At 47.3% G+C, this 27,100-nt stretch overlaps 1 protein-coding gene across 1 annotated transcript; it reads right to left on the bottom strand.

Annotated features, from left to right (window-relative positions):
- Positions 1-8,395: 8,395 nt before the first annotated feature.
- On the bottom strand, positions 8,396-20,507 carry SLC4A9 (solute carrier family 4 member 9). Its single transcript, XM_068980459.1, has 21 exons — positions 20,290-20,507; positions 19,778-19,938; positions 19,367-19,480; positions 18,130-18,185; positions 17,829-17,986; positions 17,493-17,580; positions 16,994-17,148; positions 16,611-16,727; positions 16,269-16,443; positions 15,995-16,128; positions 15,570-15,832; positions 14,430-14,488; positions 14,029-14,217; positions 13,787-13,900; positions 12,435-12,596; positions 12,110-12,288; positions 11,401-11,473; positions 9,921-9,989; positions 9,538-9,711; positions 8,804-8,959; positions 8,396-8,449 (listed from the first exon to the last, which is right to left on the bottom strand). The coding sequence occupies exons 1-21, from the start codon at positions 20,505-20,507 to the stop codon at positions 8,396-8,398; spliced, it is 2,868 nt and encodes a 955-aa protein (XP_068836560.1).
- Between the last annotated feature and the right edge of the window lie 6,593 nt (positions 20,508-27,100).

Below are 27,100 nucleotides of genomic sequence, written 5' to 3'. Positions count from 1 at the left end.
TGAAGTGGTACTATGAAGAAAATCAATAGTAGAAATAAAGTTCAAAATAATGAGCTACGAAATTAGAAAATTAACAGAATAAACCACAAAAAATGAAGGAAATAATAAAGAGTAGAAATTAATGAAGTAAAAGGATTAATAGGGAAGATCAACCAGAAGTTAATTTGAAAAGACTAATAAAATAGACTAACTAGCTAACTTCTGGCAAGAGTGACCAAAAATAAAACTAAAAAATGCAAATGATATTAAAAATTCAGAAATGTATAAATATTTATAACAACAACAACAAAATGATAAGGGACTATAGCTAAGTGTGCTACATAAATTAAACAGACAAAGGCTTTGATAACTTTATGCCAATATATATGAAAACTTAGATAAAATGAATAGATTCCTAGAAAAATACAATTCCACAAAACTGGCTAAAGAAGAAATAAAGAGCCTAAAAATCCTATAATCTGTAACATGAACCTAAAACTGTGCTAAAAAAGTACAATCTTTCCCAGAGATGAGGCCGTGGAGCTTATGATACAGCTAACCATCAGAAGCTGGGTTGGGGATCTGCATTCCAAAAAACTGATCAAGTTAGGCATTTATTTACTTCAAAAGTGCTGCCTATGTGATGAAAGGGAAAATTAGGACTCTTCAATTTTTAAAACTACATTTAAGAACTTAATACTTCGGAGAAGGAAATGACAACCCACTCCAGTATCCTTGCCTGGAAAAGTCCATGGACAGAGGAGCCTGGCGGGCTGCAGTCCATGGTGTTACATGACTGAGCATGTATGCATGAGGGTGGAGGGTGATGGGTTGGTAGCAATAAACAGATAGAACTAAAAAAAAAAAATGAACGTAATACTTCATATTTCCTTTCTTTTATGGATACAGATGTCATTGTTTTAGTGCCTTTCATCACCATGAAAAAATTACACCACTGATTCAGGCTCCCATTTTTCTTTCTTTCTTTGGCTGCTCTGGGCCTTAGTTTGGGCACTTGGGATCTTCAATCTTTGTTGACAGCATTCTAACTCTTAGCTGCAGTATGTGGGATAGAGTTCCCTGACCAAGAATTGAATCCAAGTCCCCTGCACTGGGAGCCTGGAGTAGCCACTGAAACAACAGGGAAAGTGAAAGAAATTGAAGTCGACTCTTTGTGACCCTGTGGACTGTAGCCCGCCAGGCCCCTCTGTCCATGGGATTCTCCAGGCAAGAATACTGGAGTGGGTTGCCATTTCCTTCTCCAGGGTATCTTCCCAACCCAGGGATTGAACCTGGGTCTCCTGCATTGCAGGCAGATGCTTTATCCTCTGAGCCACCAGGGAAACCCAAGGACAACAGGGAACAACAGGGAAGTCCCCTCCAATTATTTAAATCCTTATTTGAGGTCATAAACTTATGTTAATAGACTATGTGCTGTCTTTTTCATTGTGTACCTTCCCCCAAAAGTTACTCTCAGCCAGTGTTGCAAACAGTGAAGCAGATTCTTAAATCATTCTGGGAAAGCATGGCAAAAGAGACACTAGTTTTCATTTTTGAGGGTTAAAAAATGAAGCCATGAGAAGCCCAAATTACCAAAATAATGCCGCTAAAACCCACCTTGGACCAATGGAAATAAGATAGAGATAATATTTTCAGTAATGAAAAAGGCTGTGTGCTTTGGATCCACAGTTTATTGTTCACAGGACATTTGGCTTGTCCTGTTTTGGTGAAAAATTTTTAGGCTGTCAAATAATCCAATAAAAACCTTCATTTTGAGAATTCTCTGGTGATCCAGTAGTTAGGACTTGTCACTTCCACTGCTGGGGGCCCCAGGTTCGATCCTTGGTCAGGGAACAAAGGTCCTACAAGTGGCAAGGCCCAAAAAGAAAAAAACAAAAACAAAGAAATCAAACTTCATTTTACCTTTGTTAATTATAAATTAAAGTTAGATTTTTTCCCACCCTAAAAATATATAGTCTTTAATTTAAAAAATTCTTATAGCCACTAAAGAATTTGAATGAACTTGACTCTTCTCAAAGCAAGCACCAGGTTTAGATGGCTTCAGGAATGAATTCTTGGAGTCAAAAGAAAAATGGATAATTGATTGTGGTAGAGACATACAATGGAGTGCTACACAGCAATGAAATGAGCAAACTACAGCTGCATACATCACATCAATGATTCTCAAGACAATGTTGAGTTAAAGAAGCAGCCAGAGAATTCATACTCTGTGATTCCATTTATATAATATTCAAAAATTGGCAAAACAGGGCTTCCCTGGTGGTACGGTGAATAGGAATCTACCTGCCAGTGCAGGGGACTCGGGTTTGATCCCTGGTCCTGAAATCTTCTACACGCAAAGAAGCGACTAAAGCCCACAACTACTGAGCCCAAGAGCCACAGCTTGGAGCAATTAATATTCAGGACTGATCTCCTTTAGGATGGACTGGTTGGATCTCCTTGCTGTCCAAGGAACTCTCAAGAGTCTTCTCCAACACCATAGTTCAAAAGCATCAGTTCTTCAGCACTCAGCTTCCTTTATAGTCCAACTCTCACATCTTATACATGACTACTGGAAAAACCATAGCTTTGACCAGATGGCGTTTGTCGACAAAGTAATGTCTCTGCTTTTTAACATGCTGTCTAGGTTGGTCGTAGCTTGTCTTCCAAGGAGAAAGCATCTTTTAATTTCATGGCTGCAGTCACCATGTGCAGTGACTTTGGAGCCCCCCAAAATTAAGTCCATCACTGTTTCCATTGTTTACCCATCTATTTACCATGAAGTGATGGGACCAGATGCCATGATCTTAGTTTTCTGAATGTTGAGCTTTAAGCCAACTTTTTCACTCTCCTCTTTCACTTTCATCAAGAGGCTTTTTAGTTCCTCTTCACTTTCTGCCATAAGGATGGTGTCATCTGCATATCTAAGGTTACTGATATTTCTCCTGGGAATCTTGATTCCAGCTTGTGTTTCATCCAGCCCAGCATTTAGCATGATATACTCTACATTAAAGTTAAATAAGTAGGGTTACAATTTACAGACTTGACATACTCCTTTCCTGTTGTTCCATGTCCAGTTCTAACTGTTGCTTCTTGACCAGCATACAGATTTCTCAGGAGGCAAGTCAGGCGGTCTGGTATTCTCATCTCTTGAATTTTCCACAGTTTGTTGTGATCCACACAGTCAAAGGCTTTGGCGTAGTCAATAAAGCAGAAGTAGATGTTTTTCTGGAACTCTCTTGCCTTTTTGATGATCGAACAGATGTTGGCAGTTTGATTCCTCTGCCTAGTCTAAATCCAGCTTGAACTTCTGGAAGTTCACGGTTCATGTACTGTTAAAGCCTGGCTTGGAAAATTTTGGGCATTACTTTGCTAGCGTGTGAGATGAGGGCTATTGTGCAGTAGTTTGAACATTCTTTGCCATTGCTCTTCTTTGAGATTGGAATGAAAACTGACCATTTCCAGTCCCGTGGCCACTACTGAGTTCCAAATTTGCTGGCATATTGAGTGTAGCACTTTCACAGCATCATCTTTTAGGATCTGAAATAGCTCAACTGGAATTCCATCACCTCTACTAGCTTTGTTTGCAGTGATGATTCCTAAGGCCCACTTGCCTTCTCATTCCATGTCTGACTGTAGGTGAGTGATCACATCATCATGGTTACCTGGGTCACAAGGATCTTTTTTGTATAGTTCTGTGTATTCTTACCACTTCTCCTTAACATCTTCTGCTTCTGTTAGGTTCATACCATTTCTGTCCTTTATTGAGCCCATCTTTGCATGAAATGTTCCCTTGGTAGCTCTAATTTTCTTGAAGAGATCTCTAGTCTTTCCCGTTCTATCGTTTTCCTCTATATCTTTGCATTGATCACTTTAAAAGGTTTTCTTATCTCTGCTTGCTATTCTTTGGAACTCTGCATTCAAATGGGTATGTCTTTCCTTTTCTCCTTTGCCTTTTGCTTCTCTTCTTTTCTCAGCTATTTATAAGGCCTCCTCAGACAACCATTTTGCCTTCTTGCATTTCTTTTTCTTGGGGATGGTCTTGATCACTGCCTCCTCTACAATGTCACAAACCTCCATCCACAGTTATTCAGGCACTCTGTCTATCAGAGCTAATCCCTTGAACCTATTTTTCACTTCCACTTGTATAATTATAAGGGATTTAATTTAGGTCATACCTGAATGGTCTAGTGGTTTTCCCTACTTTCTTCAATTTAAGTCTGAATTTGGCAATAAGGAGTTCATGATTTAAGCTACAGTCAGCTCCCAGTCTTGTTTTTGCTGACTGTCTAGAGCTTCTCCATCTTTGGCTACAAAGAATATAATCATCTGATTTCCGTATTGACCATCTAGTGATGTCCATGTGTAGAGTCTTCTCTTGTGCTGTTGGAAGAGGGTGTTTGCTATGACCAGTGCATTCTCTTGGCAAATCTCTGTTAGCCTTTGACCTGTTTCATTTTGTACTCCAAGGCCAAAATTGCCTGTTACTCCAGGTATCTCTTGACTTCCTACTTTTGTGTTCCAGTTCCCTATAATGAAAAGGACATCTTTTTTGGGTATTAGTTCTAGAAGGTCTTGTAGGTCTTCATAGTACTGTTAAACTTCAGCTTCTTCAGCATTACTGGTCAGGGGTGACTGGTGTATTGTCACCCTGCTTATTTAACTTACATATAGAGTACATCATTTGAAATGCTGGGCTGGATGAAGCACAAGCTGGAAGTAAGACTCCAGAAGAAATATCAACAACCTTAGATATGCAGATGATACCACTCTAACTGCAGAAAGTGAAGAGGAACTCAAACAGCCTCTTGATGAGGGTGAAAGAACAGAATGAAAAAGCTGGCCTAAAACTCAATATTCAAAAAACTAAAATCATGGCATCCAGTCCCATCACTTCATGGCAAATAGATGAGGAAACAGTGGAAACAGTGACAGACTTTCTTTTTCTTAGGCTCCAAAATCACTCCAGACGGTGACCACACCCATGGAATTAGAAGACACTTGCTTCTTGAAGGGAAAGCTATGACAAATCTAGACATCATATTAAAAAGCAGAGATATCACTATGCTGACAAAGTTCCATATAGTCAAAGCTATGTTTTTTCCTATGGTCATGTACAGGTGTGAATTTTGGACCATGAAGAAGACTGAGCACCAAAAAATTGATGCTTTTGATTTGTGGTGCTGAAGAAGACTCTTGAGTCCCTTGGAATGCAAGGAGATCAAACCAGTCAATCCTAAACTACAGCAACCCTGAATATTCATTGGAAGGACTAATGCTGACGCCAAAGCTCCAATACTTTGGCCATCTGATGCAAACAGCCAACTCTTTGGAAAAGATCCTAATGCTGAGAAAGATTGAAGGCAAAAGGAAAAGGGGATGACAGAGGGTGAGATGGTTGAGTAGCATCCCTGACTCGATGGACATGAATCTGAGCAAACTGCAGGAAATAATGAAGGACAGGGGAACCTTGAATGCTGCAGTCTGAGGGTGGCAAAGAATCATAAATGACTTAGTGACTGAATAACACCACCATCAATGACAGGATACCTCTTAGCTGAGTGTTGGATACATGTATTCTTTTTAAATTTTTATTTATTTATTTACTTGTCTGTTATTTAATTTTTAATTGGAGTATAGCTGCTTTACAATATTGTGTTACACTCTGCTGTACAACAATATGAATCAGCTATATGTATACATATATCCCCTCTCTCCTCCATCCCATCCTATTCCTCTAAGTCATCACAGAGCACCAGACTGGGCTCCCTGTGTTTAAGAGCAGCTTCCCACTAGCTATCTGTTTTACCCATGATAGTGTATATATGTCAATGCTACTTCCTCAATTCATCCCACCCTCTTCTTCCCCTTCTGTGTCCACAGTCTATTCTCTATGTCTGCATCTTTATTCCTGCCCTGCAAATAGGTTCATTAGTACCACTTTCTAAATTTCATATATATGTGTCAATATACAATATTTTTCTCTTTCTGACTTCACTCTGTATGACAGACTCGAGATTCATCCACACCACTACAAATGGTCAGTTCCGTTCCTTTTTATGGCTGAGTAATACTCCATTGTACATGTGTACCACATCTTCTTTATCTATTCATCTGTTGATGAACATTTAGGTTGCTTTCATGTCTTGGCTGTTGTAAATAGTGCTGCAATGAATACTGGGGTATATATGTCCTTTTGTTTGTTTGCTTGCTTTTTTTTTTTTTAACATGTGTTTTTTTGAGTTATAGTTTCCTGAAGGTATATGCCCAGTAGTGGGATTGCTGGATCATATGGTAGTTTCATTTTTAAAGGAACCTCTTTACTCTTCTCCACAGTGGTTTTCTCAATTTACATTCCCACCAACAGTGCAAGAGGGTTCCCTTTTCTCCACACCCTCTCCAGCATTTATTGTTTGCAGATATTTTTCTGATGGCCATTCTGACTGGTTTGAGGCGGTGTCTCGTTGTAGTTTTGATTTCTATTCTCTAATAATGAGCAATGTCGATCCTCTTTTCGTGTGTTTGTTGGCCTTCTCTATATCTCCTTTGGCAGGTGTTCTTTTTATTGTTACTCCTTAATTTCACTCCAAGGTATATACTCTGGAGAAATTCTTGCCCTTGCAGAAGACATTTTATATACTCTTTTATATATATGATATCTTTCCCAGATTATAAAGTTATTTATTCTATGTAAAAAAAAAATTAAGTTGGATATGTATGCAGTACTGACATGGGGAAAACATCCAATGCATCCTAAGTATCAAGCATGTTATAGAACTCAATAAATCTGAACAATATATACTAAAATGTGAGCCCTAGTTATCTCTGGAATGGTTTCCATTTCAAAATTATACATTTCTAGAGTGTTCCAATATTTCTGCAGTAATCTCATTCACTTCTGTGGTTTAAAAAATTAAGTTTATTTTTATACATGTAAAAACACTTTAAAATAGAGGAATACTTATTCTGAAAAGAGGGACATTTTTCCCTTTTTCAAACTGAGAAGAGTTCCCTGACAACCCCCTGATTGTATAAAAGAGAATCTGTGAGGATAGAAGTTTCAAAATGAGAAGGGCTCCTAGACTTAGGTTCCTTTACTGGAGTAAAGAATGAATGGGGCCTGGTCAGTCCCTCTGAGTTACCAGACTTTCCTAACCACAAAGCAAGCCTGCTTGTTCCCTGCCACTCTCCACCCCCAGCTCAGGAGGGTGACTGAGGTCTTGGCCAGCTGCCTTCCAGTCCTGCCCCAGCGTTCCAGGTTCCCAGCTGACTGAGCATCTGGCAGTTAAGCCAAAGGCCAGTAATTTCCTGACTTCCTGAGTAAATACCTGTGAACAGAGAGAAGGCATAGTGGGGTCAGAGCAAGTGCTCAGGGACACAAGTAAGACAACGAATGGAGCCGCGCAGTAGTGACAGGGAGTAAGGCGAGCTCAGGAGATCTTCTTCTGGGCTAGCCCATGATTTGCCCTGTCTCCCTCTAGCCCCCAGAATTTTCCACTGCAGCTGGTGGGGACTCAGGCTCTTGGACTTGGGAAACCATGGAGAGGACAAACCCCAAAGAGTTCATTTTATCAAAGGGGAAAAATTCCAGGCTTTTGCACATGCTGCACCCTTTGCCTAGAACGTTTTCCCTCCATCTTATCCTGACTAGCTTCTGTTTGTTCTTCAGATTTCAAATTAGGGACCACTTCCTCTTGGAAGCCCTACCCAACTCTCACCACTTCACCACCCTCCTTGGAGGCCTCTCTGCTGCCACAGCCTCTCCTTCCCTGAGCCAGCACTAGCCCACTCTAACAGTTGCCAGTGTGTCTTTCCCACAGGAATTTTAACTTCCTGAGGTCAGGAACTGTGACTGTTATACCACTAGTACCTGGACACTCCAGAAGTGCTAAGAAAATATTTTGAGAAATAGATGAATAAAATAAAAGAATGGCAGAAAGGGCAAGTGACAAAGAACCTCCCCCCCCGCCCCCACTTGTTTGTAGTGTGGTTCTTGGCAGCCTCTGGAAGGAGCCTCCAAGGCTCAGCAAGCAAGCAAGCTGCTGGGAGCTTTATCCTCTTTCTCTCCTCCTATTCCTTTCCATTCTTTTATCTTCGAACCCTTCCCTCCTCCAGTTCCCATCCCTGCCAGGTTGGTGTGAGCTTGAGCTCCCTCTACTGGCTAGACTTCAGTGCCACAGGGAGCCATGCCAGGGTACCCTCTCTTGTTTCCAACTTTCCTCTGGAGAGATTCTTCTACCCACTCCCCGACTCTGGGGTTCATGAAGGACTGGAGCATGTAGAGGAAACAGCCATTCAGCACACAGTCAAGCTTTCCACCACCGGAGCCCCCACCGCCCCACCCTCGACACTGAGGGCATTTCCCTCATATCCTTACCTCAGTTTCCTGGGTCTCAACTCCATACTCCTACTCCAGCTAATTCACAGAGATGTTGATTTCCGGAGCCTTTGGCTGATACATCAGCTCTGACTGTGGAACAGAGATCTCAAGATGAGTTGGGAATAAAAAGACAAAAGACAGAGAGAGAGCAGACAGAAAAGGACCCAGAGAGGGAAAGGATATAAACCCACCTTAAGACAAAGATCCTGGGTAAGATAGTCCACTTAAGGGTGTTGTCCCTGACCATTTCCAACCCTCATACAGCCCTGGGCTCTTATGAAGAAAAATTTCCCTCACTCCTTCAGTGTGCCTATGTTAATACAGAGCTAGGAGGAGTCACTGTGTTGATCAAATCTTCAGAATTAATAGAGATATTATACTTCAGTTACAACTCCTGGAGATGACTTCTCTCCCCTACCCCTCCCCTGTTCTCCAGGAGCGCACATCTTCACTGTCACTTCCACTGAACGAGCACTCTGGCTCCACGCCGCTTTCAGGGATGCTTCTCTCCTTCTCCGGCATCAGCTCATCCAGCCAGAGGAGTTCCTGTGGCGAGAAGACCCACTCCAGTGCCTTTCGGACCCCTACCAGGCCCAGCAACTGCAGGGATAGAAACAAAGCCATGGGCTGTCAGCAATAGCAGCAGGAACGTTAACAACAGCCACATTTATTGAGCACTTCCCATGTGCAAAGCATTGTGTATAGTTTCAGTGAATGCTAATACATTCATATGAGGTAGACATGATAATTATTTCCATTGTACAGAGGAGGAAACCGAGACCCTGGGAGCTTACTAACTTCTCAGAGGTCACAGAACTGAGATGTAGTAACCAGACTGGTTCCAAAGCAAAGCCCATGACTCAGCTTCCTCAGTACAGTATCACCTAACTGGGTAAAAGAGTGCCAGCCTTGCCTCTCCCAGGTCCTCAGTCTCCTTCTGGGCCTTCTATCCCTACCTGTGGTTGATGAGCCCAAAGATGTTGGGAAAAGAATTAAACCAGATATCTTAGGTCCAGAGCCTCACAGTCATCCCTTGGCCATCTTTCCTTGTCCTGAGATTCCCAACCAGGCAGAGCCAGGACAAATGACAGAGGAGAGATTCTTACTCTTGTGAGGCCTTGACCAACCCCCAGGCTCAGAGAGCCACCAGGACACCACCCAACCCTGCCACAAGTCACCATGATGGGGAAGATGATAGCTGCAGGGGTAGACTTGATTATCCAAAGCAGACCCAGGCAGGCAAGCTGGATGGCTGTGAACAGGTGGACCCTGCTCAGGGGCACATGCCGCAAGAACAGAAGGTCTGGCTGGTGCTTCGCTGGTATCAATAATAGCTGCACCCTCTTCGTGAACTGGGGGGACAAGGGGAGGAAGAAAACAGGGTACTCAGGTAGTCTGGAAGGTGTCACTGTTAGCTATCCAAGCCTAGCTTGGAGGTCACAAGGCTCCCTTGGTCCCCTCTCCATCCAGAGTGTGGTAGCAGAGGCTTTGTGCCCAGGAGAGGCAGGAAAAGAGGAGAGGAGGAGAACTAGCAAGTGGAGGCAGGAAGTAATGGGCTCACCTGGATGCTGCTAATCGCTGTCACCCCCATGTACAGGAAGATGCCATAGAGAAGAGGCATTGGGATGAACTGGTAGAGAGAATTGGAGAGCTGGCGAAGCAGTTCGCCTCTGCTAGCTGCCCAGATAACCCCATTTAGGCCCCAAGCCCAGCCTCCAGCCTCCAAGATCTAAACATACCCACTTTGCATGCCTGATTTCACTGAATCGTCACATCAGTCAGATGAGGTAAAGTCTATAATTGTCTCCATTTTACAGATGGAGAAGTTGTATTTCAGAGAGGCTAAGTAACTTGCCCATTACCTCTCCACTCTTCTCTCTCACATTCCTCTCTGCTCTCTCTGTTCCTGTTGTACTGGCCCCCTTTCCTTTCCTCAATATGCCCAAGTTTACTTCTACCCCTTTGCAAGGCCTTTTGCTTTGCTAGTCCCTCCACCTAAATGCTCTTCCCTGACCTCCCTCTCATTACTCCTGTGGTGACACCCCAGAAAGGCCTTGCCTGCCCAGCACCATTAAGGTGCTCCTGATCACCCCACCCTCTTTTATTTCCGCAGCAGTTATCACTATCTGAAATTATCCTATTTTATTGTTTTAATTGTTTTTATCTGTCTCCTCTCACCAGAATGCAAGATGTGGATGACCTCTTTTGATCACCACTATATCCCCAGTCCCTGGAACAGTGCTTGGCATGTGGCTTACGCTCGGTAAATAGCTGCTGAACAGGAGTCACCTAGTTTAGTCAGCGGCCGATCCAGTCCATCTGGCTCTTTGAACTACTCTCCTCTCACCCAGCTTCCATGACCTTTCCCTCCCCTAACCTCCTGTCGTCCTGCCAGTGACCCTTGTGTGCAGTTCTCCACACCCTCCTTGACTGCTCTGCTGTACTGGCTTGCTGAACCTTTCTGCTGTTACTTGTTACATAATTTTTATTCATGTGTATGAGTTGTTGACAGGGGCTTGGTTCCATATTCTTTTTCAGTATCCTTCGCCTTCCCATCCCCTTCTCCCGGGTGCCTCTCAGAGCCTTGCACTCAGCAGGTATTCTGTAAACATCTGGTGAGGGAGATGTGAAGGGTTTTTGCCTCAAAAGTTTTCCTGGATTGTGATGATCATGTTCTTAGTTCAACCCTCATTGACTGTGGAGTAAGAGTAGCTAGCGCTTGGCCCCCCGGGGATGACGGCATGTCTCTACTCGGCTCCACTGGGTAGAAAGCCAGTTGGGTCAGAGTTCAGGTTCTCAGACAGATCTGAGAAACCAGCTCTCTTGGCGGTCTCTTGTAAGTTCCTTAACCTCTTTAACTTTCAGTTTCCTCACTTTAAAAGTGCATATGCTTCTCATGGGTAATGTCAGGATTAAATGAGACTATGGGTGAAGAAAACTTAACACAGTGCCCAGTACGTAGTAATGTTCGGTCAATGTCAGTTCTTGCTATATTTATTATTTTTACTGCCCTGCCCCTGATGCTGGTTTGTCTAAGGTACCTTGAGTATAGGTGCCAGGAAGATGGAGATTCCTGTGAGGATGAATACTGCCAGGCCTGTCAGCCTCTGCTCTCTGTGGGGAAAGGAGGAGTTAGCTCTGGGGGAGCCCATGGGGTGCCAGGTTGCGGGCCCTGGCAGGAGGGAAGTAGAGGGATCCCCTGATAGTTCCCTGGAAGGGAGGGGACCTGAGCTTGGTGTGAAAAATTGGTGGAGAAGAAAGGACAGGTTACCTCCATACGAGGGTCCCAGTCCTCTTCAGCAGCTCAAGTTCAAAGTTGCTCTTTGTTTTTATTTTGATGGAAAATTAAGCAATCTTATACCACCATAAGAACGTTTACTTCATAATGTACAAAGTTGATTTCCCATACTTTCAACAATTAGATTGCATTTCCAATAAAATTGTTTTTGTGATGTTACTCTATAAGATCAATGAGGTGCTTCTACACTGAGTGTGATTTTTAGGTGGCACTTCATCCTTGCTCAGCCTTCACACTCACCTCCATGATGCTCCCCTGGAGGCCCCTCCCAGTCCCATGGCTGAAGGAGCCCAGCACCCACCCGTTCACCCCACTGCATGCTCATGGGGCAGTGAGAGAGCCCTCTGGAGTTACGAGCTCAGAATTTAAGTTGCCCAAATAACTCTGCCCTGTACCCAGTACCCGACCTTGCTGCCCACGTCTCATTCCAGTCTCCTGAATACTGGCCTTACCTGATGCCCAGGAAGCTGGGAGCCTCCCCTGGGGCACAGGCTCTGCTCTCTCTCCGAAGACTGTCCATGTGGGCCAGGGAGATGACAGTGGCTGAGACATACCAGGGCAGCCCAAGCGCTGAAGTGAGGGGCATGAGCACCGCCACACAGAAGAGGTCCAGGTGGAAGCCAGCTCCCTTCTGCAGGTAGTGTGGAGCAGTAAGGATGAAGCTAGCCCAGATCTGGGCCCTCTGTCCTCTGGGGTGGGAAAGGGGGAACCCAGACCCTACCCTGGAGCTCCTGTCACTTGGGCTAGGGACCTGGGGTCTGACCCTGCAGGTCTTACCTTCAGTCTGTATTCAGCACGGTTGAGGATGACCCCTGTGATCTGCTGGTCCATGAAAATGAGGATAGACAATAGCAGAGCAGGCAGGGCAGCTGCCACACTCAGCCACCAGGGGTTGGCTCCAAAAGGTGACACCAGCCAGCCACGTCCAGGGAGTGTGGGCTGGGGAAGAGGAGTGCATGGAGAAGTTGGAGAGGCTATCTTAAGAATACCTCATCTACACACTCCAGCCATGGCATTCTTCCACAGTGCCCCCTCCCCACCGGCTCTAAGACACGGGATGCTAGGTGGGAGCACTCTGTGTGTGTACAGATGGTTCAGTGCATCCCAGGGCTAGGATGGCAAACAGCAGGACGGGAACCAGCCTGGGGGTTGGGCTGGAACCAGGGGCTCTGGACTTTGACTCTTAGGGTCCTGGAGGAGGTAGTGGATGAAGCCCACCCACATTTCTTGATGTACAGAGTACTTCTCCCTAAGCAACCACCCTCCTCCCCGACCAAGGTCTGGGCAACTCAGGTTCAGACCTGCCTCGATCTGGGGCTGGGGCAGGGGTAGGGCTGGGTGTGTCTGCGTCTGCTCTGATTACAAGGCGTCTGTGTCTGTGTCTGTGGGAGGGGCCTCAGTTGCTATCTTGGGTTCTGAGCCCCTAAGGCTGCCTTGGAGCCTTGGAGCCACCCTGCCTTCTTGTCCTGAGGGAAGCTGGAAGGGAGGTCTCCAAATGCACAAAGTTTAGGTACTAAGTGAGCACTGAGACTTGTTCTGTGCACTGTCATGCCCTGGGCAGGGAGCTCTAGCTTGACCTCATCAGAGCAGCCAATTGGTGCAAAGTAGAGAGTGGGGAGTAGTGAGTAGGGCCATGCCAAGGGTAGGGAGGACAGAGAACAATGATAACTAGCATTAATTGAGGTGTTGGTATGAACCAGTCCCAGTAATGTGACAGTGCTTTGGACTATGATCTTCTGTGAACCTCAAAACAACCTATGAGGCAGAAACTATTGTTATTTATTATTTCCATTTTATAGATGAAGAAATTGAGGCTCAGAATGTGGGTTAACTTCCCTAAGACACACAGCTAGGAAGTGACAGAAATGGGACTCAGACCCAGGGCTGGCTGACCAGAACCCACTCTTTTAACCTCTTACCTGCAACAGTAGCTACCTATCCTAGGCTTACTATGTGTCTGGCACACAGTGTGCCCTCACAACAATTCTGTAAGACCATTATTATACTATTTCTATCTTATGAATGAGGAAACGGAAGGCTAGAGAAGTGTGGTATCTCCTCATCTTCCTCCTCTAGGGTCCTGTCTGCTGACCCTGCTTTGCCCTCTCCCCTCCACGCCCAGCTCTCACCTTGAACTCTCTGGGCACCATGAGCTTCGGTGTGGCTAAGCCAAGGAAGGCATCGAGGCCACAGCCTAGCAGGATGGCCAGGACCGAGGAGAAGTCACCCAGCATCTTGCGTACCTGGCCACCCAGCAGACACTCAGTGAGGTTCAGGCCACCACCCCCTCCTTCTGCCCCCTTTCCCATTTACAGACAGGGCCCAAGGCCAAGGGCCAGTTCTCTCCCACAGAAGTACAGGTGACACTCACCACGGAGGGGAAGAAGCGACTGGTCTTTACGTGCTTGAGGGCCATGGCAAAGAGAAAGGAAGTAAGGAAGAGGAGGATGGAGAAGAAGGCAATATCTGGGACTGTATGACAGCCGGGCCCACGAGGATGGCCTCCCCGCTGGGCACACTCAGGTGGGGGCAGCAAGGATGCATTGACCAGGCCTAGGTCCTGTGTGGAGAGGTCATCCAGGATGGGATTATGGGCAGTGGGATAAATGTCCACTGATGCCCTCTGAGACTGAGGACACCAGATAAGAGACCTCCAGCCACAGCAAATGGTCGGGCCTCAGTGACCTATGAAGGGTCAGAAGAGCCTGGAACCACTGACTTCTTTGACCTCCACCCTCTCTTTCTCAGGCCCTCCCAGGAACAGGCCCTCACCGTGCTCAAGATGTCATCTCTGTCTTTAGGGTTTGTGCTTGTCCACTGAGACTCATTTCCTGGGAAGCAGAGAATTCAAGTGAGTTTTCTTCCCTCGGGAACCTTCTCCAGCCCTAATCAGAAGCCTAATTTCACAGGTCCAGCTGAACCAGAGAGTTCTTTGTTCTGACTCATCTGTCTGCTCACTCCAATCACTACCCAGTCTGTTCTCAGGACACTGTCTCTTGCCCTTATCCCTTCAAATTCCCTCCCTATCTGTATCCCTGGTGGCTGGCACAGGACCAGCCATAAAGCAAGTGCCCAGTAAATGACTGAGCACACACATCTGTGTGTTTCCACCAGCGTCAGAATTATTTTTGTTCATGGCTGGTACAGAGTCTGGCACTCTTGAGAGGATACCTATTCCCCATCCTGGTGTTCCTGGCCATGTGGAGGGAAATGTGCTGGTGCAATAGTCCGAGCTCCTCTCTACCCAGTCACTCATATGGTCCAGGGGAAGAGCGGTGATTTATTTGGTTGGTGACTTTGGGAGAGGAAGCTGGGAATGCCTGGTCCTGCCCCTTCCTCTCCCTCTCTAGGGAGTAAGCACCCTGCATGCATTGAGCTCTGCTCCTCTAGGGCGAGACAGTCCCTGTCCAGGATGGCCGTGACTGGGTGGGTAAGTCGATCCAATTTTGGTTTCATCATTAGGAAGCCCATATACTCATAGATATAACCATGGTCTTCTCTTAGCACTGGCAGAAGTAAAAGATGAAATTGGGCCTGCTCTGTTGACTTATTTTTCATCTGACTCAGAACCAGAGAAAGGAAGTTTGCTGCTGGCTACTGGGTAGGTCCTCAGCATTTTGCTGAACTTAACTAAGGGGACAACCCTTCCTGCATCCGCCCTTATTTTGCCAAGCTCCCTATTTCCCTCAGGCTTCCCAGGTGGCTCAGTGGTAAAGAATCTGTCTGCCAATGCAGGAGATGTGAGTTTGATCCCTGGGTGGGGAAGATACCCTGGTGAAGGGAATGACAACCGCTCCAATATTCTTTCCTGGGAAATCCCATGGACAGAGGAGCCTGGCAGGCTATAGTCCATGGGGTTGCAAAAAGAGTTGAACATAACTTAGTGACCAAACAACAATTCCCCTCACCCACCTCCTGGATCTGGGTACTGGCAGAGACAGCCATAGGTGGGAGAGCCAGGTCTCTGGATGGGATAGGCACGGGTCAAGGTCAGCATTTTTCCAACAGCATCATAGATGAAGATGAGACTGATGAGAGCACAGAAGCCTTCCTCAGTGAAGCGGGTAAAGTAGCGCACCAACACGCTGGCCTCCATGGCCACCAGCACCAGGCAAAAGATGGCCACCCAGATGCCAACCCACAGGCGGAAGGGCAGGTAATCCAGGCTGTGATCTCTGGGGGCGGTGAGAAACAAAAGGGTTTGCCTGGGCCCACTCTTACTCCCAACCTCACCCAGGTCAGGTGCCCCTAGAGCCAGTTTCTACCCTGCCCTACTGACCCAGCTGAGACCAGGCTGAGGGTGTGCTAGTGAGGTCAGGGGAGGTGGGGAGTTCTACCTGCTGAAGGAGAACAGCAGACGTTCAAAGACCAGCACTGGCCCGGTGCTGCTAAGAATGGTGAGGGGCTGGCCAGCCGTCAGGCAGAAGGCAGCTCCAGTCACTGCCGTGCCCAGGAAGCTTTCCAGCACCCCCTAGAAGCCAACAATGGCCCCTGTCAGCACAGGTACCCAAGTTCCCTGGGAACCTCCTCAGCCCACCCATAGACACTAGAGGAGGGCATAGGGCATGGCTGGTGGAACACAGAAGATAGGCCTGCTTCCCACCCACCCACCTGCGCACCGTCGGTGGCTTCTCCCAGCAGACCCCCAAAAGTGATGGCGTTAGTGATGGTGGCCAGATAAATGTAGAGCACGGCCGAGAAGCACTGGGGATGCAGGGCGTCCAAGAAGTCGCTGGGGTACCACGAGGCCTTCCGCCGCACGTCCTGGACAAGGCCCCCGAACAGCCTCCCGCCCGTGGGTTGTCAGTGATCCAGGCTTCAGCATCCCAAGTCCCTGGGGCCAGGTGAGCCTCCCCCCTCCCGCCCCCCACAGTGAGTGCGCACCTCGGGCCCATGATACCCCACTGCCCCCCCAACCCAAGGTACCCTGGCTCCCACCTCAGCACGCCTCACCTGCCTGTCCGCCGCAACTCCGGGTTGGCCGCGTGCTGCCTGCGGCCGTGCCTGTCCTCAGCTGGGGTCCTTCTCCGGAGAGAGGGCCCCTTGGCCACCCGCAATTGCGAGGGGAGCCTGAGGACCAGGGGAACTCGAGTTGGCTAAGGCTCTGCGACCAGACCGCGACTCGGCGCCGGAGTTCTCGGCGGGCCGCCCCCTGGCGGCGGGTTGTGTGTCTGCGGGCTGGGGGTGCCGCAACTCCGCAAGGTCCAGGTCGCCTTCTAATAGTGAAAGCCAGGGTCCAGCAGAACGCAGGTCTGCCCCTTTCCTCTCTCCCCCCACCCCCACTGCCCTTCCTCAACACTGGAAGGATCTCTATGGCATGATGACCCCTCAGATACCTTTTGTGCTCAGAGGGCAGGCGTTCAGGTGGGGGAATCCGAGCTGTCGGGTCCCATCGACCTGGAGGGAGCACTGTCACTTCCTCTAGGAAAGCATCCAGGGCTGCCAGAAGGTCATGAAGGCTGCTGGCCCGCCGAACTCTCCACTGAAATTGCTGGGGATAGGGGCACAGAGAGGCACTAAATACAGATCTGTTCTTACATGCATTTTCACAGTTTCAAAACTAGACACAGGTCACATAGGCAGATGAGTCATTCAAGCATTCATTCAGGCATGCATGCATTCAGTGAGTATCTGTGGGTGCCTACTGTGTGCCAGCTCTGTGCTAAGTAAGGGGGGCTGTGGTGGTAGCCAAGGCAACGTCAATCCTCCTGCTCACAGACAGGAAGCCACACTGCTTCACTATCGTACTCAGTCACACCTAGAGAGTACACACACACGCTCACTTGACACAAGCCTATGTGCCTGCACACAGACACACATGCCTGTCCAGCTCACCAGGTCACTGAGGAGGATGGCCGCTGCTCGGCCCATCTCATGGTAGCCCCTGCCCAGTGTAGGGGGACCGAGGAGGAGGCAGAAAAACCTGAGGAAAGAACCAGGTCCTGGAGAGAATCAGAGGCTGCTATCTCACAGGGCAGCCCTAGCCTCTGACCGCATTACTACTCTCCATATACATGCTCACACCTTCTTTGCAGCTCTAACCCCTACCCCTCCCTAAGCACCAACCCCCACACACCCTAGAGAACTGGGCCCAAAGACCTCCTAATACCCTCCTGGGTAAAAGCCTTTTCTGGATTCCAGGATCCCTGACCCCCAACTCACCCACCTCACCTGCTGGGGAGGGGCACCTCAATAAGGGGCCCCAGCACCACTGGATCCTGCAGTCTCACAAAGACCCCCAGTGGCTGTTCCAGGAAGCCCAGCTGTCCTGCCAGCACAGCTCCTGCTTCAGCCCTGGCAGGGAACTTCTGTCTTAGAGGGTTCTGATGCTGGGTGGGGATTCAAGGAGACACAGAGGATGAAAGGTTATTCAGGGGAGAGGATGTAGGCAGGATCTCGACTGATGAGGAGCCCAGTGGAGGGTGGCTCCCCTGACCTTTCCCCCAGCCCTGCCCTTGGAAGGGCCACAAACCTGTTCCTTCAGGGGGGCTTCCTCCTCCTGAGAAGCCTCTCTCGAATGGGCAGATCCTACAAAACAGGACTATGTGGTGATTAAGAGCACAGGCTTTTGGGACTTCCCTAGTGGTCCAGTGGTTAAGAATCCACCTGTCAGTGCAGGGAATATGGGTTCAGTCCCTGGTCTGGGAAGACCGCACATGCCACAGAGCAACTAAGCCCAACTAGAGAGCAGCCCCTACTTGCTTAAAGCCTTTGCTCATCAAGGAAGACGCAGCACAGCCAAATAATAATAATAAATAAAACCTATATCATAATCACTGCAGATGGTGACTGCAGCCATGAAATTAAAAGACTCTTACTCCTTGGAAGAAAAGTTATGACCACCCTAGACAGCATATTAAAAAGCAGAGATATTACTTTGCCAACAAAGGTCTGTCTCGTCAAGGCTATGGTTTTTCCAGTAGTCATGTATGGATGTGAGAGTTGAACTATAAAGAAAGCTGAGCACCAAAGAGTTGATGCTTTTGAACTGTGGTTTTGGAAAAGACGAGTGTTCATTGGAAGGACTGATGTTGAAGCTGAAACTCTAATACTTTGGCCACCTGATACGAAGAGCTGACTCATTTGAAAAGACCCTGATGCTGGGAAAGATTGAAGGAAGGAGGAGAAGGGGACGACAGAGGATGAGATGGTTGGATGGCATCACCAACTCGATGGAGATGAGTTTGAGTAACCTCCGGGAGTTGGTGATAGACAGGGAGGCCTGGTGTGCTACAGTCCATGGGGTTCCAAAGAGTCGGACACAACTGAGCAACTGAATTGAACTGAATATCTATATATTATATTATAAAAAACCACAGGCCTTGGGGGTGGATCCACCAGGTGGATTCCCTGACCAGCTTTGCATTGTTGTGGAAACCGGAGCACACCTTCCCCCCGCTACTCCTCAGTTTTCCCATCACTAAAATGAGGATAATTATGGTATTACTTCCCAGTGTTGTTGTGAAGATGAGATGATCTGCTGTGCATGAAGCTCACCACGATGCCCGCCAAGAACATCTCCTCACGGGGCTCTGGCCCTTGTGCTTCTTCCATTCCTCTCCCCTCACTGCCCCTGCTGCTTCTCACCCTTGAGTCCTGAGTTGAGGTCTGAGCCATGCTAGGCCACTGCTGGTCCAGGAAGGTGAGGGGAGACCTGGGGTCCTCCCACCCCAGGGATTTTGGTCTTGGGCCCAGGGAGGGCCTCTTACCCCAGCAGGGGCTGGCGCATGGGGTCTGGATGAGGTGCTGCGGTCTCTGCAACAGCAAGGCCTTCAGCTTCCCTCTCAGCTCTGGGCTCAGCGACTCCACTCTGGTCACTTGCTCTGGAGAACAGAGGTGGGGCTCCCACCCTTACCTGAGAGCTCCCTTCCCCTGAATTCTTCCCCTTTCCCCTCTGCCCAGGCTCCTTTCCCTTCCAAGAGTCTTGGGGAAAACAAGTCCAACCAACGGACTTGCTCTTCCCCTCTGCATTTCCATCTCTCCCTTGTGATACAGGGGTGGATAATTCTCAAGAGTGGGGCGGGGGGGGGGGGGTCTGGAAAATTCTAAGACTTCATGGGGAAAATCTTAGAGAAATCATGAGGATGCCCAGGCCCTCCCAGCAAAGGGTCCCAGGGCACCTGCGAGCTCCTGGAGGCTCAGAGCTGGACAGTCCAGCAGGACAAGGCCCTTGGCCAACAAGCTGCGGAGCTTCTGGAGGCTGGGCAGTGCCACAGTGGGCACGTGGGGGGCGCTCCACCGGCCTGCACCCACTTCCAACTTCTCCTCAAACAGCACCCACCTGGTGAGAGGGGCAGACAGTGTTACTGGGGGCATCTCTCCCAGGTCCAAGAGTGAAGATGCAGGAGAGCCAGGGAAGGTGAGACAAGGGTGAAGTTGTGGGCCCAGTGGTTCAGAGCCCCTCCCCGGGGAAGTCACCCCCTCATCTTGGATCTTGGGGAACTCGAAACCAGACTGCAGAAAAGGCTGAGCACCATAGAGCGTGAGGGTCTGAAATGGGGAACACAGAAAGAAACTCGTGACTGGGGGTGATAATACCAACCCCCCACACAGGAAGAGCTTGGGGTCATGGAGGAGGTCCCAATGGGGGGAAGAGGAAGGACCCCGTAAAACTGTCCTGGATCCCACTCACCTGCCTGTCTCTTTCCACTCGGGCGCGTGGGGCCAGCCCAGCAGCTCATTCAGCTGAATGAAGAGCGGAGGGTCCTTGGGTACCTCCAGTTCCCTGCTCTCTGTGTCTAAGAGGCCATCAGGGCTGAGGCTGGAGCCAGGGCCACTGTCCAGCTCTCCTGTGGGCACATTTTCACTAGCACTGGAGATGTCAGACTCCTCTTGGCCTGGCAGCTTCATCTCAGTGAAGCTTCTACAAACTCTCAGGGACTGGTGTGGTCCTAGGTTCTGAGGCCAGGAGCCCTCTGGCTGGCTGCATTTATAATGCACCCCCCACCCCCAACTCCGACCTCTCCCCACCCCTGCCACACAACACAAATAGAGCCAGACCTGCTGACTCCAGAGCCAGCTGGTCACCTCCCCTGTGGTTGTTTTCCCCACTCGGCTAGCCTGAGTGTGAGGCCAACCTGACCTTTTCCAGGATCTCCAGAAATGCCCAACCTGGGGCAAAAGTGTTATGCGTGTTTCCTGTGGGATCAGGTCTGACCCCATTGTATTTTGTGTAAATTAATGGGAGTATATCACTGGCTTGGGTCTGAGGACTGACCCCCAGATTATACCACCCCATACTCTGTATCAAATACAAACACCAAATACAGTGGACTGTTTTGGGTGTCACCAACACACCCTGAGGGTACCCATTTGGAGAAACAGAGGCCCTACTAAATAACTGGGTCTGTAGAAGTTAGGCAGTCTAACAAAGAAGGGAGACAGCAAGCAGAGGCCCTGTCATTAAATGGGCTAACGATGGAAAGTGGAGGCAGTTCATGGAGAACATAGGCCCGCGTCTTGACTTCATTTGTCTAGCAACACCTGGAAACTTCCTAATTTAGCTGTGTGCCTGGGATTGGCCTCTCTAACTCAGCCCCCCAGTGAAGATGGAGGAGCCACCTAAGGTGTACGTGTGGAGGAGTTTCTAGAGCTAGATGAGCAAGGGAGAACATGGTCTGTTAGCAAGTCCTGTTGACTCAACCTTCAAAATAGACCCAGAATTCAACCACACCTCCCCACTTCCAACATGGCCTCCTTGTTCCAAGCTATAATCACGTCTCACCTGAATTATTTCAGCAGCTTTCTAATTTCTTGTGGAGATCTCTCTGCTTCCACTCTTTCGTTCTCCACAAAGCAGCCAAGAGGACCTTATTATATTATTAGTAAGTGTAAGTGAAAGTCGCTCAGTCATGTCCAACTCATTGCAACCCCATGGACTATACAGCCCATGGAATTCTCCAGGCCAGAATACTGGAGTGGGTAGCCTTTCCCTTCTCCCCAACCCAGGGATCGAACCCAGGTCTCCTGCATTGCAGGCAGGTTCTTTACCAGCTGAGCCACAAGAGAAGCCCTATTATATTATTTTAATAATCTTATTACTTATTTTTGGCGGTTCAGAGTCTTCGTTGCTTCGAGGGCTTTTTCCTAGTTGCATGAAGTGGGGCTGCTCTTCATTGCCAGGTGTGGATTTCTTGCTGCAGTGGTTTCTCTGGTTGCAGAGCTCGGGCTCTAGAGCTTGAGCTCAATAGTTGGGAGCACGGGCTTAGTTGTTCCATGGCATGAGAGATCTTCCCAGAGCAGGGATCGAAACTGTGTCTCCTACATTGGCAGGCAGATTCTTTACCACTGAGCTACCAGGGAAGCCCTATTATTTTTATTTTTAATGTTTAAACTACATTTCCATTTCATTCAAACATAATGGTCCTTTTATTCTGCTGAAAATCCACACAATACATTCTCATTACTCTCAGTAGAATAATCAGACTCTGTCATGGCCTAAAGATCTGATCTATAGTCTGGCCCCAGCCCACCTCCCTGATGGGCTCTTACTGTTCTGTCCTTGCTCACTCCTTTCCAGCCACACTGGCCTCCCTCTGATATGTGAAGCCTGTTCCTGAGGGAGGGTCTGTGCAGCACTTCTCTCTGCAAGGAGGGTTTTTACCCCAGATCGTCACAGGACTGAATCCCTGTCACCTAAATCTCATTTTGGACATTACCTACTCATGGAATTCTTAGTTTCTTCATCACTTCTCTGTTTTATTTTCTCCCTGGCAATTGTCACTACTAGTAACTGCCTTGTTTATTTATTTATTTTTAATCGTTTATTGCCTACCCCTCCACACACACACACTGGAATGTACAGTCCACAAAGCAGGTATTTTATCTATCTTCTTCACCACTGCCCCTAGAGCACCTAGTGGCACTCAATAAATACCTGTTCAATGAGCTCATAGAAAGGGAGGGCCTGGGGAAAGCGCTGCGCTTCTTATGAGACCACACGAGGGCGCTGCTCCCCGCGGACTGGATCGCTAGAGCCGCTCCCCTGGGCCAATCAGCGGAGTTTGCTTCTTGCGCGGGCCCTTAGAGTGCACAGATGGAGGGGCGGCACGAAGGAGGTCCTTGAATCCTTTGCCTTGCCTTGGGGTGTAGCGGGGCGCAACAGGCCTGGGGCGAGAGACCCATCAGGCCCATCTGATGTGGGTCAATCAAACCCCTCACTAGATACCTGGGACTCATTTCCCCTCTGAGAAATGGGACTCAGGTCGGTCCTCCCCACCAACTCCAGGTCTGGACTTGGTGGCAAATATGTCCAAGTTCACGGAGGTCCCAGGGCAGGAATTAGAGGGGCGAGTCACCATATTACCAGTTGGGAATGGGTGCTGAGTCTGAGGGGGGAAATTGGTTTCAGTCCAGGATGAATAGAAACTGGCCTATGAACTGAAAGTTCAGGGAATCCCTGTGACCACTCCTTCAAGAATGCATCCTAACCCCAGGGGCCAGTGACTCAAGGGAGCCTGAGGGGGATAGGAGCTGGATTTAGCATGAATACCCCCTCACAAGCTTGTCCTCCCTTCCCAACCCCACTCCAGTTAAAGTTCAGAGGGTCTGCCCTGCCCTGTCTGGCCCCAACTCCTCTGGTTCCCCAGGCTGCCTATAGTAGAGGGCCACCATGCCTCCATCCTCTCCAGACCCTTTTTCCTCTTAGGTCTCAAGTGCTCTGAGCTGCACAAGTTAATGAGGGAGTGAGTGAGGATCTATCTGTCTGTGACCATCAGTGGTCTCCCAGACAGGGCCAGTGAAAGTGTGCTGTCTGAGAAATCAGTACTGGGCATGAGCCCTGGAAAATGCCCTGGCCCAGGATTCAAAGACTTGATTCTCCTCCTGGCTCAGTCACAGACTTGTCAGGTGTTCTTGAGCAAAGCTCTTCGGGCCTCTGAGCCCTTTTTTCTTCTACCAAAACTGCAAAAGTGTTTAAAGCAGACCTTTAGCAGTACATGGGGGAACCATGTCACCAGCTGGCTGCCTGGGTGTAAATTCCAGCTTGGTCACTGTCTAGCAAGTGGAGAAGAGATTTATCCTTGCAGAACCCGAGTTTTCCTATCAGCAGGAGGGGAATAATAAACGTGCCCACTTCATAGACTTTTTTAAAGAAACAATGCATGTAAAATAGGCCTGGTAAATAGTAAACACAATAAAGGGAGGATGTTATTATTAAAAACTATGAATATAGTCACTTCTAGGGTGGAGAGAAAAGAAAATGTATGCAGAAATGTCAATTGCATCCAACCACTGTGCGTGGCACATTTTCTCATATTATCCTTAGGACAAGCTTTTAAAAAACTTTATTTTTACAAACTTTTAAATTTATTTTTCAAAAACTATTTATGTGAGTCTAATTATAGAAAAAGTTGCAAGAAAAAAAAGTAAGTCTCTGGCTGGTACCTATCATCCAGCTTCCCCCAGTGGTAATATCTCACATAACAACAGTACAACATCAAAACCAGGATGATGACATAAGTACAACACTGTTAACTAGACTGTAGGCCTTATTCAGGTTTCACTTGTTTTTATTGGCACTCGTGTGTCTGTGTGTGTTCGTGTGTATAGTTTTATGCAATTTTATCATAGGTATAGATTCACTTACACCCAACTGGACAAATTGCTCCTTAAGACTTGGTTTTCTCATCTATAAAATGGGAGTGAGGATGAAATGAAATAATGTATGTAAAGTGCTTGGAACAACACCTAAAATTGAGTAGCAAGTATTCAATAAATTTAAGTTTTTTTTCTTTTTTTTTCCAGAAAAAAAGCATGTTTTTAAAAAAAATGACTTATAATATATGAATAACTTATATTTGTTATGGAAAATATCTTCCCTGGTGGCGCAGAGGATAAACGTGGGAGACCCAAGTTCAGTCCCTGGGTCAGGAAGATCCCCTGGAAAAGGAAATGGCAACTCACTCCAATATTCTTGCCTGGAGGACTCCCATGGACAGAGGAGCCTGGCGGACTACAGTCCATGGGGTCACGAAGAGTTGGACGCAACTGAGTGACTTCATGTCACATTATAGAAAAAAACAGAAAATATTCTTAAGATTGAAACTAAAATAAATTTTCAAATGCCCATGCCTCCTAATTTTACTCACACCACAAATCTGAGGTGTATTTCGTTATCCTTATTTTATTGTAAAGACACTGAGGCTCAGAAAGGAAAGCACTTTGCCATAGTCATTAAACTTATAAATGAGGAGCCATGATTGAATGCATACTCTTGCCTCCAGGAGCTGTGGGGCAGCAGACAGGTCTATGAGTCATACCAACCCAGAGCAGACTGGAATGAACAGCCACTGGTGGTTTCTGAACACTTGTTATGTTCCAGTCACTGCCTGAACACCTTGCAGGTTATCTCAGTGAGTCTTTGTAGTAGCCCTTTGAGATAGCTAACATTCTCATTTCTGGTGAGGAAGCAGATGAGGCTCAGAGAGGTACCTTGCTCAAGATCAAAGCTAGGATCTGATTGGCTCAGGGTTTAAAAAGCCGTCAGTTGCATGCCTCAACTTAAGCTTCGAATCCTCATTGCTGAGGGATTCAGACAAGATGCAGAGTGTGTGTGGAGGGAGGGTCTCTCCAGCTGGAGTTCTGGGCTTCTCTCATCCTGGAGCTGGGGTGCCCTTCTCTGACCCCACCTTGACCCCAGATCACCAACATCCAGTCAAGACTTGGAGCGTACCCTAACAGCTGGAGCCTGTTTCCACTTCTCACAATACCCAGACTCCATCTGGAGTGGAAGAGTGGGAGCCTATGAAGGGAAATCGTGTTAGTCGCTTTAGTCATGTCCGATTCTTTGCAACCCCATGGACTATAGCCTGCCAGGCTCCTCTGTCCGCGGGATTTTCCAGACAAGAATACTGGATTGGGTTGCCATTTCCTTCTCTAGGGGATCCTCCCAACCCAGAGATTGAACCCGGGTCTCCTGCATTGCAGGCAGATTCTTTACCTCTGAACCACTTGAAAGAAAGAAGCAGAGGCAAAAGAGCAAAACTGTCTGAGCCTAAATTGCTTTACCGGGTGCCTCTGACCCAAACTGCCAGGCTCAGGAAGTGTTGGAAAGGTAACTGCAGGTATGTGATTGTTGAGTTTCAGAGTAATTACTTATGCTCCCCTTACTTCCAGAAAAAGTTTAGACAGCAAGAGACATAGAAACAAGTATTTAAAGAATGATTAAAGAACCCTGTAATGAAATGAAATTGGAGAAGAAAGAAAGAATTGTCCTCAAAATGCTGAATAGGGGTAATTGCTGTAATTGAGCATCAAAGCTTAACTGTGAGCTTCCTGGTGGTGGATGCAAAAAAGGAACATATGAATTCTACACTTGCATTGTCTCATAAAAGGAAGTACTTCTACCAGATACCAGATGAGTCAAACTTCCTAACAATGAGCTACAAGATAATTTATTGCACTTCATTCAGGCACTGGCCAGGGGCCTTATATGTAGTAATATCTAGAACAGTGCTTTTACAAAGGATACAGATATTCATATCCATGTGAATATGTCTTATGTTAGTGGTTCTCAACCCTTTCTGAATCAGTATTTCCTTTTTTTATTACAAATATATTAACAACACTTTAATATTCTGAAATGAAGTTAACAATAATATCCTATCTGCACACTTTTCTCTTTAAAGAAAGTCAATACCCAGGACATCTCTGGCTGTCCAGCAGCTATAACTCCACACTCTCAATACAGGTTGTATGGGTTCCATCCCTTGTTGAGGAACTAAGATCCCATGTGGTGTGCCATGTGGTGTGCTCTAAAGCATTAAAATATATATGTGTGCGTATGTGTATATGTGTGTATATATATATATATAGTCAATACCCTAATTAATATAAAAGTGGTGATTAAAAATATGATATTTGAATATCAAATGCTTGGCCACAACTGCTCTAGAAATCTCAGTAAAGTAGGCCGTTACTTGCACCTACATAGACTTGTCTTGAATGTGACAACTAGAAATATGAATATAGGTTTGTTGTTCGGTAACTCAAATACCACCAAAATTAATAATTCACGCTTAATTTCATTCCTGGAAAGCAGTGCAAAAACCATTTTTGTGTTTTAAAAAATATTTACTTATTTATTTGGCCTTGCTGCAGGTCCTAGCTGCAGCAAGTTAGATCTTCAGTTGCAGTGTGTGACCTCTTAGCTGCAGAAGTTCTCCAACCAGGGATCAGACTCAAGCCTCTTGCATTGCGAGCACAGAGTTCCAGCCACAACACCACCAGGGAAGTCCCTCTTTTTGTGTTTATGAATTAGGGATCTAGGTTCAAGTAATTGTAATCAAGAGTTTTACCCATATGAGTGTCTGGTGGGACACTCAACAGCAGTGTGGAATGTGCGGCAATTTTTTCCTCCATAAATTGTTTATTGACACGTCCGGCCAAGTCACCTTTACAAACAACCCATCAAGAATCTTAAATGTCACTGAAGCATCCTCCAA

Source organism: Capricornis sumatraensis, chromosome 9, assembly GCF_032405125.1.
Source record: "Capricornis sumatraensis isolate serow.1 chromosome 9, serow.2, whole genome shotgun sequence".
NCBI lineage: Eukaryota > Metazoa > Chordata > Mammalia > Artiodactyla > Bovidae > Capricornis > Capricornis sumatraensis.
Note: the sequence above shows the minus strand (reverse complement) of the source record. Positions and strands in the feature narration are given on the sequence as shown.